This window comes from Amblyomma mixtum, chromosome 3 (genome assembly GCF_055824585.1).
Source record: "Amblyomma mixtum isolate Tamu chromosome 3, ASM5582458v1, whole genome shotgun sequence".
NCBI classification, from domain to species: Eukaryota; Metazoa; Arthropoda; class Arachnida; order Ixodida; family Ixodidae; genus Amblyomma; species Amblyomma mixtum.
Genome location: NC_143014.1, coordinates 269,809,203 through 269,826,397, shown reverse-complemented (window position 1 = coordinate 269,826,397; position 17,195 = coordinate 269,809,203). Strand labels below are relative to the sequence as shown.

General features: G+C 48.5%; 1 protein-coding gene across 1 annotated transcript; it reads right to left on the bottom strand.

Annotated features, from left to right (window-relative positions):
* Window positions 1-9,505: 9,505 nt before the first annotated feature.
* LOC149354715 (uncharacterized) lies at window positions 9,506-12,149 on the bottom strand. The gene is made up of 2 exons (XM_089577542.1): window positions 11,754-12,149; window positions 9,506-9,649 (listed from the first exon to the last, which is right to left on the bottom strand). The coding sequence occupies exons 1-2, from the start codon at window positions 12,123-12,125 to the stop codon at window positions 9,524-9,526; spliced, it is 498 nt and encodes a 165-aa protein (XP_089433668.1). The 5' UTR covers window positions 12,126-12,149; the 3' UTR covers window positions 9,506-9,523.
* Window positions 12,150-17,195: the final 5,046 nt, after the last annotated feature.

Sequence of the window (17,195 nt, the reverse complement as noted above, 5' to 3'; positions counted from 1 at the left end):
TTGATCCCCACAGATAGCACTTGGTTGCAGAGCGATGCACGCTGCAGAATAATAATAGGTATGGACGCAGGAAGCTGTCGTCATCTGGCGGCTCCTACGGGAGAGCGTGCACAGGGGCAGAGGAGTTGATTTCACAAGATATAGGTATTTTTAGAGCGCAGCTCTTAAGGCTGGTTCACTCGTGGGCATTCGGCGGCGGGAGCGAGCGAAATCCTATGCCGCCAAAGTGCTGCCTCGTTCAAGCTACTCGGCCACCTCGTCGCTGTTCGTTGTCTGTGTGGATATTAATCGACGCTGCCTACGTAGTACCGGAAGCTAATGCTTACGTAAGCTAAACGCGGCTAGTTTACGAAGCGTTTCGCCATTTCTCACATTTGTTTAGTTCAGAGTATGCGAACAGAGACGTACCGGTAAGTTCAGCCTAGTGGCGCCATCCGGTCTTTAGGACGGGAACCATTGTTGACAACAAACCGACGGTCCTATTAAGCCTAAAAGCGGTGGAATTATCAGTTTAAACAAAAAAAAATGGCTGAGGCTTAGCTAAGGTTAATCCTAGTCAGATGCGAAGCATATTGGTGGCTAGGTTTGGTAATACATGGCTTTCCTTGGTTGAATACTTGGTCATTTTAATACAACCACTTCGTCGTGGGGGAAGACAACGGCATGGCTACAGCGGAACGCCGACTAACCCCGAGACGCGCGTTCGGTGACCGCCTGGATTGCCACGGAAGCCGCGTCTGCCTGCCCGGCGGAGCGAGCGTTTCACCTACACCGAGTGTGAACGCGCGTTCGAAATGCGCGGGAATGCCGCTCGAGGACATTCCGTCGTCTGTGCGATGGCATCGTTCTCCCTCTCCCAGCGCGTGACGGCGATCTGTCGTGACGTCATGTGTCACGTGGTATGTCACGTGGTGTGACGTCACTGTACCACGTGGTCTGCACGGCGTGCAACCACAGCGACGGCGCGAGGTGGACCCCCGTCCTCCTCTGTCGTGACGTCATGTGTCACGTGGTATGTCACGTGGTGTGACGTCACTGTACCACGTGGTCTGCACGGCGTGCAACCACAGCGACGGCGCGAGGTGGACCCCCGTCTTCCTCTGTCGTGACGTCATGTGTCACGTGGTATGTCACGTGGTGTGACGTCACTGTACCACGTGGTGTGCACGGCGCGTAACCACGGCGAAGGGCTGTAGTGTACCTCTAGTAATATGCTTCGCATAAAAATAAAGCAAATTTATCACATACTTGTTTTCTTATAGGCGAGATGAGGCGAAGCGAAAGACCGGAGTCCGATTTATTGCCTGTGAACATGCTGAAAAAGGCAGTAACACCGACGAATCCATTCCGACGCGAGGCGTCCTGCTTCGAAGGGCACCGCCATGTTTTTCACCGCGGGAATGCGACCTCCCACTCGCCGTCCTGTTGGCCGATGCGGAATTTTTTCCGGCTGCAGAAATCGGTCCTGGACCGATCGGGTTTTCCGCTGGGTTTTTCGGCGGAATCTCTACTGCGGCGGCGCATTCCGTGGCGTAACACATCACCTGCAGGCCACCCGGTCCCCTTGTAGGTGGCAGCAGGTCGTCGCACAGCGTAATGCCACCTCCTACTGCGAAAGCGGAAGAATGGACAGCTAGAAGGTGGTTGCCACGGGAAGATCTCGAAGGGTGGAACTTAAATACGTGAAGAGTTGCGCTCAAACTTCGCTTTACCGACTGTCGTAATCATCTGTGCATTTTTTTTCTTTACGTTATTGACTTCAAGTTGGGTGCAGGGGCCCATACACGAGTGCGGCCCTTATCCCGATATAGAGACCAACACCGTGTTTACAAACAAAGGGGAGTTCCAGCAGCGGGACTCGCCAGGGGTTAAGAAGTATGCGTAGTAACCCTATTAATACTTGGAAGCAAAACTTTTTAAACCAGATTTTTGATTTCACAGTACACCTGTCATGTCGTCCCTTCGTGAAGAACAAGCAAGTTCAACCTAGAGCAGAATCTGAAAGTATGAAGCGTCAGTTGGAAGGTGATGTATTTTATAAAACACCGCGAACGCAAAACGGGCTCATGGGAGTGGCACGCCGCTGGAGGTAGAAGCGGCTGCGCGACGCATAGAACCATATGAGAGCAAACTTACCCAGTTATATTTCTCGTTTGACAGAGCACCCATGCAAGCGCCTGTTTGTTAACAGCTGTCGAGTGCTTTGAAGAAGATTGTGACAAAGTACTATTCGTTATTTGGAAGCTATATTTTTTGCGCTTTGAATCCGAATACACCCCCAAAAGGCGCTCTGTTACCGCTGGGTGTTTCAGCAAACCGCGCAAGCTTCTCGTATAGACTGACATTTCTGTCGCGCATGCTACATTTCTTCACAGACGCTGCCGTTCAATCGATGGCAAGGTTAACATTTAAGACTGCCCTCAAACAGCGCCATAAACGAACTGCCCATTGTAGCAGACGAGGAGTACCGTGATTACACAATAGGTGGCGCTGGCGGACGCCGAAACCGTAGTGAAATAAGATGGCGAATCTTAATGAGAATGAACAACGCAGTTGAACAAAAATAAGGAAAGAAACCTGAGCTATGGTGGCAATTGCACCACCCCGTTTCAAAGGGGGCGCTCCCATCCATCCGTCCGTCCGTCCGTCCGTCCGTCCGTCCCTCCCTCCCTCCCTCCCTCCCTCCCTCCCTCCCTCCCTCCCTCCCTCCCTCCCTCCCTCCCTCCCTCCCTCCCTCCCTCCTTCCCTCCCTCCCTCCCTCCATCCATCCATCCATCCATCCATCCATCCATCCATCCATCCATCCATCCATCCATCCATCCATCCATCCATCCATCCATCCATCCATCCACCCACCCACCCATCCACCCACCCACCCAGCCATCCATCCATCCATCCATCCATCCATCCATCCATCCATCCATCCATCCATCCATCCATCCATCCATCCATCCATCCATCCATCCATCCATCCATCCATCCATCCATCCGTCCGTCCATCCGTCCGTCCGTCCGTCGGTGCATTCATCTGGAGGCGGCCGGAGGTATCGTTTGCGGCGCCGTCTGCTATAGTGGAGGGTTCTATTGAACAGATCAGCTTTGCTGGCCTGTTCACGTTAGCACTACGCTATGCCGCAGCCGATCACGTCTCCTGTTAAACTGTAGTTTAACACACTCTCAGCGCTGTCGAACTATTATCGTCGCCAGACTTGCCGACGACCAAGCAAAGCAAAAACATGAGCCAGCCAGGCTAAACCCATGCTTTCGCACATCTACTCGTTTTAACTAAGCTAAAATCCTACCACTGTTTTCATGTAATGCTGTCTAAGCTGTCTAGTTTGAAGGTCTGTATTAGTGAGCAAATGTGGCGCATGCGGCAGCATGTGGGTCTACAGGTCTGGGATCCAGCATTTTTTTCTGCAGCATACATACGCACTCTTCAATCTTTGAACAGTGTGAAATGGTTCATTCTTAAGTGAATATATTGCGTCCATCAACAGCAATCTATGGCGGACGAGTAATTGAATGTTTGCTGAGAAACGATGTATCAGAGTGTAGAAAATGCGTGGCATCGAAGTAGAGCTAAATAAATGAATTTGCATATGCAGATAAGGTAACCAAAGCTAGCGGGTCATCGTTTCTGCACTGCTCAAAAGTACTCACTTAAGCAGAAAAAAAATTGGAGACAGAGTTGAATGTAGCCTTATTATTGAGTACAAGGATGATGTCTGCTGCATTTCTTGCTTTGCTAGGCTTGCTGCAATATGAGTCGTCTTCTGTGTTATACAGACGTGTCAGGTGTACTCGGGTGATGAGGTTGCGCAAGAAGTAATTGGGTGCACAGGTCTCTTCATGAGAGGGAGCCAGAGTCATGGCAGCTCTTTTTCATGTCTTCTGGGTGGCAGAAAAAACTCTGAGACAAAATCTGTGCTCCCCTACACACGCCTGTTAGGAAGGGGGCGGGGGGGGGTGGGGGGTGGAAAGGCGCCACTGCCCCACGTTACTCTGTGGTACGAAGAAATTCGTAGTCATCTTTGTATGGTATGGGTTTGATTGTGAGGTCGTGGGAACTAAACAGTGTAAAGGAAGACTGGGAAATGGCCATACAGTGGCGACAGCGAGAGGAAGCTTTGCTCTAAGAGGCGTAGTGCGTAGGGCGAGGGATCTGGCAGCTGCGGCGCCGTGCGGCGAGGGTAAGGGTTCGCAGCTACAACGCAGCTTGAGGCAGCGCGGTGGGACAGGGTGAGGCACCATGGTAGGACGCAGGAGGGCACAGCTACCGCTCGAATCTCGCATTACTCAGCACAGGGAAAAGGTTTTTCAGTTCTCTACCTTTAGTGCCTAAACACATACCCTTTAAGCCAGCCTGTTGAAGGGATGTGGCCTTAGATATCTATAGAGCAATAGCTAGCTGGGAGGAGACATACCAACTACAGAGCTCCGGGACAGACGAAAGCAAGGACCATGAGAAGGACAATATGCGCAGTGTCGCGAAGCCGGTCTTGAGGCTCGAGCCATGTGTTCCGAAGTTCGGAGACGAGGAGGGCTCAAAGCAGAAGTATAACATTAACACTAGCTCGATACTTATCAAAGTGCTCACCGTAGAGCTAAATACATCAGCTTTGTAGGCTGTAGAAGGTCCCCAGTTTGTTAGATATGGAATTCATTGCGTTTTGGGGCGGGACAGTCCCAAGGCACGCATTGAATTTTTGTACACCGCCTCATACACTGTGCGCTTTATTGTTACCTTATCTTACAATTAAGACTGTTGCTTTTTTTTACTACAGGCATGTCACACAGTCGTCGAAATAATCGTGTCACCGTTGGCACGTAATAATAACTATCACCACCTTACTTGCACTGTCGGAATACACCAGGAGTTATTTAGATTTCCAGAGAATGTAAAGAAAACTGCAATGTACGCTTGCAGCACAGCGTGGTGCCGAGAAAAGCCTGCGTGAGTTAGATTCAAGCATGATTAACTATAAAAATGGTTTATGACCTACCAACTTACAAACCATGTCGGTCACTAGAAATAATGCGGTCGGTTTGACCGCATGAAACGGCTGTTTCAAAGGCGATGCACAAAAATATTACTCTCTGTATAAAGCTCTTTTTGCTTTTCCCGCCACACGTTACAGTGCAAAACGCACGGAATTGTTCTTTTAAGCGAGCACACAATGTCAAAACTGAACATTGTGAAATTAAGAGCCATTTCAGTCGTCGAAAGTTCCTATACAATGCTAATCTATTAATCTGTTGATGCAGCGAAGACAATGTCGCGTTTCAGATGTGAGCGAGTTGAAACGGCTGGTAGTAATTATAACGCTTGTCGATGCGTTGCCCGTTCCTGAATATATATATATATATATATATATATATATATATATATATATATATATATTAGGGGTGTGCGAATATTCGAAATTTTCGAATATATTTCGAATATTATATTTTTAGTATTCGAATTCGATTCGAAATCCAAGTATTCGTGTTGTTTCGATTATTCGACCCGACCCGAATATTCGTATCTAGCCGAATATTCATTGTCAGCGCCAGCGTTCATTTCGATCCGCAAGCCCTATCGACAGATACATAATCAACATGGCGGCGCCTACACGGAAGGAAAATTCTTTCTTCCTCCAAGGGCCATGCCGTAGCTAACTGCGCTGGTGAGCTTTTTTGTGGCTATACCTGCGAAGCTGGTGCAGTCAGAGCTGTGCGCGAAGTACCTCGCAATACGTGCCAGGTCAGTGCCAAGTGAGAGAGCACTTTCTGTGGCTGGAGGAGTCGTTTCAGTTAGAAGGGAACTACTTCTGCCTGACCATGTGGTGCAGCTGGTTTTCCTTCACGACAACCTTTTACGTCGTCCCAGCAACGCGCTTTTGTGCTGATGGCAAGCTAGCCTTAATCAATGCTGTGTACTAGCCACCTTCTCTGATATTTCCACTCTTCTAAGAATAATGTTCGAGACTTTGATACTTTCTGTGCAGCCACACACACCTTTTGTGTTCATTTAATCATCGATAGTTGAACTGTGGTGTTCTTGGGTGCCCAAATTTGTTGTGATGTGTTTTGTTGTGATTAAATGCGTATGACTTGTACAGCAATCGCAGCAAATGAACAAGCAGCTTTTATATCGCAGTTTCCATACACTCAAGAGACCTCCAGGCATTTTGTACGTGGTATCCTTCGGCTGATGTCTAAACCGACACAACATGAGGGAAAAAAATTCAGTTAATTCCACATGCGCATGCATGTTTACTAATATCTTGCGTACAGTAAAAAAAAAAAAACACATGCACGATATAGCGCCATTAATTTATAATTTCCAAAGAGCGCTACGGTTTATCTGTAGCTTCATTTAGAAGTGCTTCGTTTTAGATCCTTCATTCAAATACGTCTGGTAATAGGGTAGCTGCATGATAAAACTTGCTACTGAACTACGCATTAATATACATTTTTTCACGATTTAACACTATTTTTCGTATCTACGGAAATCTATGGAATTTTTAGGTGCAAATTAGGGGAGAAGCCTGTCTGAGGGTTGGCAGAGGTCATCGGTGTGAGCCGTCAGCACTCGCGTCTCCATCGATCAGGATCATCACACAGCGGCTAAAGACCTTTGGGCCTGGTCGGCCCGCGGCAAACCAAACAGTTCGCGACTGAGAGACGCCAAGTTCCTCCTCTCTAGTGTGTGTGTCTGTGCGGTGTGCGTGGTCACGTGGGGAGGGCGGAGCCTAAGAAGAGGCTAACGGCCCATTGGACGCTCAAGCAGAGATCAGATTCCCTAGCTGCGTGCCTGGGGAATGTGAACTGCATTTAAGCAGCAATCTGTGCTGTGTCACAGAGCTTCTTCCCTGACCTTTTGTCAAGAGCTTCATCCCTTTTCTGACTTTTGGTCTCCTTGCTACTGTAAATAATGTAAATAAACCATCAAGTTTACCGCTCCTCCTAAAGACTTCCCTCCGTAGTCTTCCTGCTTCGTCCTCATGCGGTGAAGACCCTGGTCCCGATCCACCGAGCACATCAGGGTTGGCAGCACTGAGGAGCGCTCTCGCACTCTAGCCCCGTGTCTCTATGTGTCGACTGCGATAAAAGCGGTCAATATACTTCTCAAGCCTCCACTTCAGCCATCCCGCCCCAGCAACGCCCTCACATTTGGCGCAGTCGACCGAAGAACCTAGCTTCTCCGTTCGAACACGCGTGCCGCCGCTCCCGCCATGCCCGCCATGTCAGTCAAGCCGCCGCCTTTGTCTACTTCCTTGCTCCCACCAAGTAAGCGCCATGCCGGGAAATAAATTGGGCCGAAGTCGACGCCGCCACCGTCGCGTGCTTCAGCTCAGGGTTCATTCTGACAGAGCTCATTCGCCGCGGAATCGACGCTACCGGGTCTAGAGACGAATGAATTCAGCACTTCGCAGAAGACGCCGCTTAGCCTTGCCCATGCACTCACCCAGACCTGCCTCGGCGCCAGTTGCTTCGAGCAGTTTGACTTCTGAACATCTAATGTTCAGAATACTGTAGTTCTGTAATTTAAGGTTTTCGAAGTTGAAGCTCCTTCGGTTCTCGCTAAGCATAGCTTTGTACTTTGAAAAGCTTATTTCGACATCACATGAAGTTAGTGGCGCGAACCTAAAACATCAGAGTTCATAGGGGCTCAGGCCTTCAGGTGATGTGGCCGTATCGTCTCCGCGTAGCAGGTCTATCATTTGGAAAATTGTTTCTAGGCCTCTACTTTTTTCTACCAATTGTTGCATGTTCGTAAAAGCAGTAGCGCCGTTTGCTTGCAGTCCTCGAAGTGCTGCATGTACTTCTTCGACTGCCTTCAGTGATTTATCTATTGAGAGTCCAGCCTTTTTTAACTTCGTCATTTTTACCGTCATTGTTGAGAAGTTTGCACTGATGTATGTCAGGTCTCCTTCCAAACTCATCTCTTCGAACGTAGCTCTTGCTTTGATCACGCACGCAGCGTCATCCTTCATTTCCTGAGAGATTTTACGACTTCAAAGTGCCGAGCATAATATACTGCTGCGTTTATCCATGATCCCCATCGAGTCAAAACAGGCTTTGGCAGCAGAGGAATGCCAGGTGCTGTGGCGCGGCAAGCAGCAATTCTTGACGGAGATTTAAGACACACCTGTCTTGTGCTAGGTACTAGCACGTCGACTTGGGGAAAAGAGTACCGGACACATTCGGCAAGATTTCATGAACAACGCAGGTAAGGTGAACCATCTTGTTGTATAAAAGCGTCAGTCTCTTTCCTGCCTTACACATGTAGGATGCCCCATCCGTGACGAATAAAGGCACCTTCTCATACTGAATATTTCTTGGCCATAGATGCTCCAGAGATGAAGTGAAAAAACGCGTTATCGTAGAATGGCTCACCTTTTCAAGAACATCTGTGTTGAGCACGATTGCCCGTCCGGCTTTCTCTGGGCTCAATGTTCTTGTGATGAAGTTGGCCGCATACCGCCCGCTAGCGTCCGTGGTTTCGTCGACTCGCACCCAAATGTAGTTGTCCCCAATTTCATCTCTGATTTTGTAGAGAGTATCCTCGTAGCACTCTTTCACGTATCTCTTTCGAAGCGTTGATTCATCTGGAACATGCTGCTTGGTGTACTTTTCCAGAAAGCTCCGAAGATCACTGTCAGTTTCCACAAAGGGATATCTGCCTCCAAAAATGCTTGACACAACTTCTTGACAAATGAAGATTCCTTCACTCTCGAACTACCGCTGAAAGCCTCTGCCAGTAGAAGCTGCGATGTCCCGTCTTTCGTTCGCTTCAGGTTTGCAATATGCTTGTTGGTAGCGAAGTGTTGCGCTGCATGGCGTCGCTTCTCACTTGATACTGAAGTTTCGCATATCTCCAAACTGCGAAATCCACTGCCTGCAACAAGCGCCTCTCGATGACTTTTCTTTCGGCATGTCAATACGAAATGAAATGGACAGCTCTGACGAAGCAAAGGTTGTGAGCCCCGCTCAAGTCAGTGTCGCGTGTTCTGTAAGTGGTAGGCAAAGAAACAGCTATTCTTTGCGGAGGGCTAGGCGGCCGAGAGTCGACCGAGCGATCAGTGCGCGGTGAGCGCACGAGCGTACGAGTCTTGCGCGCGTTGAGGCGACGGTCTCCGGCTGGACGGAGCGCATTGAGGTGGTGGTCCCCGGCTGGACAGCGCCGGTTCGGGAGTCGGGTTACACTCATGTAGGTTATATAACCTCTTTGGTTGCGCCAGCTACACTCCGAGAAAAACGTTTGGCGAAACCCGCGCCTTTTGTGCGTGTATTGGCGCGCGCCTTTCACCATACTTAGATGTCTCAAAACTGAAAAACGGCACCGAGCACCCAAATGGCGGATTTAGGCATTTATACGCAAAAAGTGCGGTTTAAGAGGTAGTATTCCCAGAAAATGACAAAAGGCAGGCAAGTGGAAAAAAAACGCATTTAGGCAATTATAGCGAGCCGCGCGCGCGCTCCACGTTGACACCGCAGTCTTCAACTCGCCGGAGGCTGCTGAGCTGCCTTGCTACCCGGCATGGTGGCCGCCAAAAGGGTTGCTGGCGTAATGCGTGGCGCGGATGTGCAGTACCACTTTGGGAACTGGGTGCTCGCGTACGGCGGCGGCTCCGTGATGGTCATCAAGGCTCGTTCCCTGCGAATGCCCCGTAGAAGTTTAGCGATTTCTTTGACAAATTGCGTGTTGCGACCAGATTCTTAAAGGAATGCTGTGTTCAACAGATATTTGTTTCGAGAGGACAAGCTCTACGGGGAGACTCCCTTCATCCAGAAGGTATACCGTACACCACTTATAAGATTATCGACGGGCAATGCAGAGTCTATGACCTGAACTGCCCTCACCTAATCCAGCGAGCAACGCTGTGACGCGCAGGAGTTTCTACATTTAGGAACTTCATCTCTCTACAGTCTCACAAAATGAGCGAAAAAAGTCGTAAAGCGTTGTGGCACATTTTTTCGTCTCCGCAGGTTTCTCATGTCACGTTTCATTTCACACCAGGAAAGTTCGCACCCGAGTACAGCGCATGATACCAACGAGTTATGCGACAGAAAAACAAAACATGCCAGTCAATCGCGTCCGTCTGTACTCGCTTTGACCGCTCACCGTATACAGAAAAAAGTAATTTTTTCAGCGCATTTTATAGTCAGTCATTTGATTCTAGTTTTTGCATTTTTTTCTTTGTTTCCTCAGAGTGATGTCTTTTCATTGTAAACCGTTGCAGTGATCACGTACTATTTTGCTCTTTTTCTTTTGTAATTTTTGCCGCTTTCTTTTAAAGCAACAGATTTTCATGTTTTCGTTTTTTGGAGCTCTTGTCTGTGCTGGGTTGTAATGGTCGCCTGGGCCTCCTCAAGCTGTCTGACTACATTTGTTAGCCCAGGCGACATACCAGAAATTCTGGTAGAATTTTCAATGTTCAGTTAAGGGTGCACTGCACCATTTTACGAAACAAAGCTACCGGCATCCGGCAAATTGAACCAGCATCCAAAAAGGCCCTATTTCAAGCGCCACTTCAGTTCACGGTTCGTGCAAAAAGGCATTCGAATTCTTCGTTTGTGTGAAACACAGCTGGATATGGCATCCGGGGTCTAATTGTGCCGTCTTGCCATTCTAGTACCAAATATGTGCGGAGGTTCAGACTCCTTGAACACATAAACCCTTCCACAGCATCTTTAGAACGAATGGGACAAGTAAAATGCCGAGGCGTGACCATGTGTTTGCGATCTGTCGTGCGGTAGCTGCTCAAAAATTACTGTATTCCCAGGCAATCACACGTAAGCACACCTGCAGTGTGGCTTAATGAACCCAAGCCGGGAAGCTGTTCCCGCCAGCTTTACTAACTGTTATTGTCTCCTGCAAGGGCTGTCATGCGACAAACTTTAGTCCCTAAGATCCTTACTAGTAGGCATTATTAACCGGGTACCTTTGGTGGAAATCACTTTTACAGAAAACGCTGACCAGCCAGACAGTTTGTAAAGTACGAGTTGCAGCATGCCCGTAGAACTAATTCACTAATTCAAGGTGCTCTTCACTAATCGTGAAGTGCACCTTGACTGCGCAACCACGCGGTGCCACGCTCCTCGAAGTGGTCGATTACACCCACCTTACCCCCTTTCTTGCACCTGTGAATTATCAGTACATGAAGTCTCTGTTTAGTCTTGCACCTTGACTTCTTTCACATAAAGCAATTCGATTTTAAAGCATCAAACATTCATTAATGCGTGTTCTAGCCATCTTTCTTTTCATAACCATTTCCGCTACCGAAAAACACCTTCTGAAGATGTACCTTCGCAGAGGCTCCATTAGAATAACCATTAACGAGAAAGTACGAATGAGATCAAATATGACGGTTATTGTCCGACGTAACTAAGGGGCACAAATTAACGAAGCATAATGGATATTTGCTTAACGAATGAAACATAACCATACCTTTTTCATGCTCCATAAAAAAAAGACCCCATTAAAACATGCTTATATAACCTACAAATAAGTGTCTGGCAGTCCCGGTATTCTCCTTCACCCGAACTGCAAGAAAACTCACTGGTCGGATTTTAGAGAGCAGGTGACTTTTTCGGAGTTTAGTTTGCAGCAGCAACTGCGTATGAAGGCTTTCGGGAAACATAAAGAACAATATAACGCTAAAACTATAGCACTGAGAATTAACGCAGCTCTGATTCGCGAGTACGAACGGCTCTGTGCATAGGTAACTTGAAGCACGAAGCATTGAGCCACTGCATACCTGCGCTGTGGCATCAGTGGTGCCTTGCCCGGAGCGGGAACAGCGCGGCGGGACTTGCGCCTGGAGGTCCTCTTGACCACGGCAGCTGCAGAGTTCCATGGGGGCCACCGAAGTGGGCTGGGAGATCGTCGATTTGACATCTTCGCCGGTGTCGGGTCGTTGCTGCTCGGCGACCTTTTGGTCGCCAGGGTCTTCGTTCGGGGTGTCAACCACAGAGAGGCCCTGCAGCTTCAGCTCAATAATGAGCGACTTGCGAACGGCGTCGTTGTCTGGGCGGAAGCTCATATCGCTGCCGCTCCGGCTCTGGTGGACCGCCGCACTCCTTTGACTGCCCTGGAAGCGACCGCGGTTGCTGCGTGAGTTGCGCCTCATTATCTGGGCGGATGGAGGACTCCAAGAAACCTGCGAGGTAAAATGATGCAAGGGCTACTGACTTTACACCTGCGCTGGTCAGAGTTACACTCTAGGAAACAAAATGAAATGATATTTTCAATTTCTTTTCCATGAAGTCAAAATATCGTCAATATTAAACGCTTATTTGCTATTTCTTAGTGTAGTATAATGCAATAATGCCCTCTTTTTCCGCCAGGAGCTTCTGGGAGAGTAACTGTCTGCCTGCAGTTTGTTTTCATTCTTGTCCTTTCACAGGCACTTCCCTATGCGTCAATTTTCCATCTGTTAAGCTGTTATTGACGTGCTCTACAACTGAGGTGACGTATTCTGCTGTTACATGTTTCACTGCATACTTTTATATGCAGTCAGGCTAGCATAACGCAATCAAGACTGTTCATATGGCAGTATTTTGTGGACACTACTGGGGGATGAAGCACTATCAGCTTTCATTGGATTTCGATCACACAGACCACACCTTGGAAACCTTTGAAGCGGCATATGTTCATAGGAGATCTGGCTGTTCCAGCTTCGCCGGAGGCACGCCAGAACAACCGACCAAGCTTTCGAGAAAGACATTGTTCGCGCGAGTGTAAAGAACTCTAGACATACCGTAATCGACATTTCCGAAGATTTGGCTGTGTTACCAGGCTCTACAGTGACTCCATGGACTCTCAGACTTGATGCACAATGTGCTAAACTAATGGACATGATCCCAACTCAAACCCCGCACACGTGTGAAACGAATTGCGTTTTCAGGATGATGCACTTAAAGTAACACCTAGTGTGAATACAGGACGAATGGAAGAGAGTGCTTTCATTAGACGAATCGAAGATCGTGTCGGGTGGGAACGATGGGAGTCACTGCATAAGCCGCCCGAAAGGCATTTTACATGGATCTTCTTATCAACATCCAAAGTTAAACCACAGAGACAGTATCGTAATTGGACGAGGCTGATTCTCCGCTCGTGCAATTTGTCTCCTTAACCGAAACCAACTTACCCTGAGCGAAGACGTTGGTCAAGGCATTCTTTAAAAAGTTGAAAAATTCTGTGAAGAGGACAGTGGAGCTTAAGGAGTGGCTGAGCTAGTCTACTGAGATTATTTCAATTGAAACTCGTTGGATAAGCATCGCGCATCGTCCGAGGGAAAAAAGCCGGAAGTACCGAGCAAAAGTTGAGAAGCTGTTGCAAAAGTGGGGAAACATAGGCTAGGCGCTCACGGGCAGCTTCTTGGAATCCATGCATCGGCGGAGTCAAGCAGTGATCGACGGAAAAGGCTTGCGTGTAAAGTATCTACGCATTAAAGTTTTGTGAAAACGGATTCTTAAAATTATTGCCTCATTTTATAATAAAAAACGTATAATTGACGACAGTATTGGGCAGCATAGAAAGAGTCCTTAAATAAATCTGCTGCTGGAACAAATTATATAAGATGAACAGTGGTTGATCATTGAAGCGGTAAAAAATTAAATTTGAAAAAGTAAAATATCATTTCTCTTTTTTCACTAAAGAAATTATGGTAGTTCCGGAGGGTCCTAGAAGTCGTAAGTAGGCGCACAGCCTTTGTTGATTACGAAGAGTGAATGCATCGTCGATTGGATCACGTGCGGAATGGCGACTTCGTTGGCGGTAAGCTGGCTTTCATCGATGGGCGTCCCGGCCTTGCCGACGAGCTCGGCGGCGTTCGTAGCATTCGCTCAAGCTCTGCTTTGAGTAGAAAGCTCATTAAAACATGTTATAATACAGCAGCGGCATGAACACGTAGAGCTAAGGTTGAAGTTTTTTGTACAGTGGAGAAACGGCAGTGCATAAACAGTGCTTCTTCTGCGTTGTTGGCTCTTTTTCCGCACACTCAGTGGAATGACTATGTCTAGTACACGATATCAACCTCGTCCTCGAAGCAGCCTCCATCATACAACCATACCAACCTTGTCGAGCGTCTCATGAGTGTCGGTGAGGTGAACAGCATTTGGCTGCTTGCTGCAGCTGGCAGACTGTGGCTTTGCTGTGTTGTGTTTTCCCGTGTTCATGACCGCATTTTTGGAAGCTGTGCTCATTCGGGAAGCATTTGCGTGACTCGTTCGCATGTTACGATTTGTCACTGCTGTGTTCCTTCAGCCGCAGTCCTGTTCCACTTCGGCACACGCACGCAGTAGAAAATGTCCGTGTGAAATCTGTGCACTGATTTAGGTGCGTTGAAATGGTCTTGGATAAAGAAATAAAGGGAGAGCTGCTATCTGACATGTTTTCCGCTCTGGAACGTTGTTAATATTCACGAATAAGAAAAGACTAAAAAAAAAACACTTTTCATTCTAGAGAAATGTTTTGCCTAAGCCTCACCCATACAGTGGCTTTGGCTGTCGCCTCGATTGGCCACGAGAGCCAAGAAGTCAGGAGTGGTGTCTGCTGCAACATGAAGCCTCTGCACAGCGTTTACAGCCGGTAGCATCATTAGCGGGCGGGACTTTACTCCAGCGTTCCCATGAGTAGCAGAGGGCACGCGCTGTGCTGGCGTTCATTGTTAGTTGTCGTAACTAGTAACTTCGTTGTTGTGGCCGGTTTCTGATACGCGAGGCACATCGAATTTTCCCGAGTCCGCATGTCTCCTTTAAGATCGCAGTACGCCTCAAAAACAGTGGGAAACGATAGAGATGAGGCTGAAAAGAAAACGATGTCAAACGTCGTGCATCAGACGACACTTACCACGTACGTTCGCCTGTAATAACTTTTGCGTGAGATCAGAAGCCAAGCATATGTCAGCGAAAAAGTAGCGCCTTATGCTGGCCAAGCACGGGGACGGAAATGCCCAACTGAGGACCCATTTCAACTACCGAGGGGCAAGAGGGAAGCGATGGTGGTCGCATCGTGGTCGCCTTTTCAGTTATTTCTGCTTCGACTCGGGTCTTTATATGACGGATTAGGGATGTTTAAGGCCACATCAATATTTTGACTTCATGACTGTCATTGTCTTCGGACCAATCAGTGATTGGCAATTTGCCAGCAAGCGTGCCGCTTTGTCAAGACGGCATGCGTGACGTCCGCTAAATTCTGCTCAATCAACGTAACGCATTTTGGTGACGTCAAGAGTTAAAATGGCAACGGCAACGATGCCACATAAGCGGAATACGTGGCATCATGGAGGAAGGGAAGAATTTTGGAAAGGCTGTTATGTCACATTTTTCGAAGCCGGAAATGAAGGCTGACATTCTTAGCTGGCCGTCGACTCACTACACTTGGGCATCCGCAGCAGACAATCTCGCGTCTGGCCGGGACGCCGCCCACTGGCGGACGCGTTGATGATGCAGACGACGCCGCCGCGCCCAACGTTACTAGTGACTGTACCATGGGCCAAAGACTCCGAGTAATCCCTGCTGAAACACGTGAATTGCGGCACACTTTTCGTCATGCAGCTGAGATAGCGAGAGCCCCTCTTTAGCTTAACTTCCTTCATGCGTGGCGTTAACCGCTGCCACGGTAAAACGGAGTGGGTTCCAGCAGATCCTGGAGTTGAATGAGCGTCACACGCACAGAACCGAGCGCTGCTGGCGCACGCGCAGAACCGATGGACTTTAGTGCTGGCGTCGCCTAGCGGGTTTCCGACAGCCGACAGGGCAGCAGCGCAATTTTATTCCGAAATTTCGAAGCTCCCAGGAGGGCAGAAAGGAAATAATCATATTCTAGTAGATTATAAAATGCCGAAGTGCGGACAATCGCGGCTTTATAAATTACGAGACACTTCAGCTTCCCATTAATTACATGGGCGTCATCTTGTCAAGTAACCTGTCCTTGAACTCGCACATAATTGGCCGCACCTTAATGCCCCACGAAATACTAAGATGCCTAAAATTACCCCCACGTCATGGTCAGAAGCACATCAAATTACTTCCATAAAAAGTCCTTTTAAGGTTAAAACAGAATTTTGAATCACCCACCTGCGATGCTCATTAAGCCTTGCTCAAGAATAACGCGCAGCAGCTTCAAATTCACTGCGTATGGTTAGTTTGATCCTCACTATTCCTACGATCTCAAAATCTCATCTCATAAAGCAGAAAGCAATATGTCAGTTGGTACCGCCTGCGTTTTGTTAGTCTCTTTTTCTTGGAAAATTCTGCAGCTCACTGCATCAACCTCCTCACACTGTACGCCGCACATACGTATTTCGATTACCTGTTGACCACTTCAATCATTGGGACGACGTATCCACGCCATTATCGCCCCGCCGCGGTGGCTCAGTAGTTACGGCGCTCGGCTGCTGGCCAGTAAGACGCCGGGTCGATCCCGGCCGCGGCGCCCGAAATTCGATTAGGCGGAATTCTAGAGGCCTGTGTGCTGTGCGACGTCAGTGCAGTTTAAAGAACCCCCGGTTGTCCGAAATTTCCGGAGCCCTCGACTACTGGGCGTTTACATGAGCCCGACAAAAGTCGGGTTAAGTAGGCTGTCGGGCCGAGAACCGGTTGTCGCGCTCATGTATACGCTAGGGGGTCGAGCTAAGGGACCGTCGAGTCGAGCTGGGCCAGCCCGACTGCAGGGGGTGGGTTGGCTCTGCCCGACCCGGTTGGAAGGGCTTAGCGCCTCCTCTCTTGCCTCCTCTCATGTCTGGCAGGCGCTGTGGAGGAACTCGGAGCACACGACGCGCGCGCTCTTTCTTATGGTTGCTACCTATCGCCGCAACTCTCCGGGGGCTGGTTCGGTTACTTTGCACATATTGCTGAACGGCTGCTCCGAGTACTGAACAAGAACTTGACAACCATATGTTATGCAGCCACACCTATCGGCACGCAAAGCAGGGAACTAGTAAATGGATCTCAAAACATTGAAGTGGGCATGCAATGATGGCGCATAGTATTAGCGAATAGGGTTGTAGCATTTGCGACTAACAGGAATAAAAGTGAGGCAAGATATTACAGGGCGAAGCCACGGTTAGGAAAACATTTATTTTCATCTTCAGGGCTGCCATAGTCTCTTTCGATACTTGGAAATGTATGAACAAAACAATAGTCTCTTGCCGTTTAAAAACATTCGAGGTAACTGTGCCATCTGTTCTCACTGC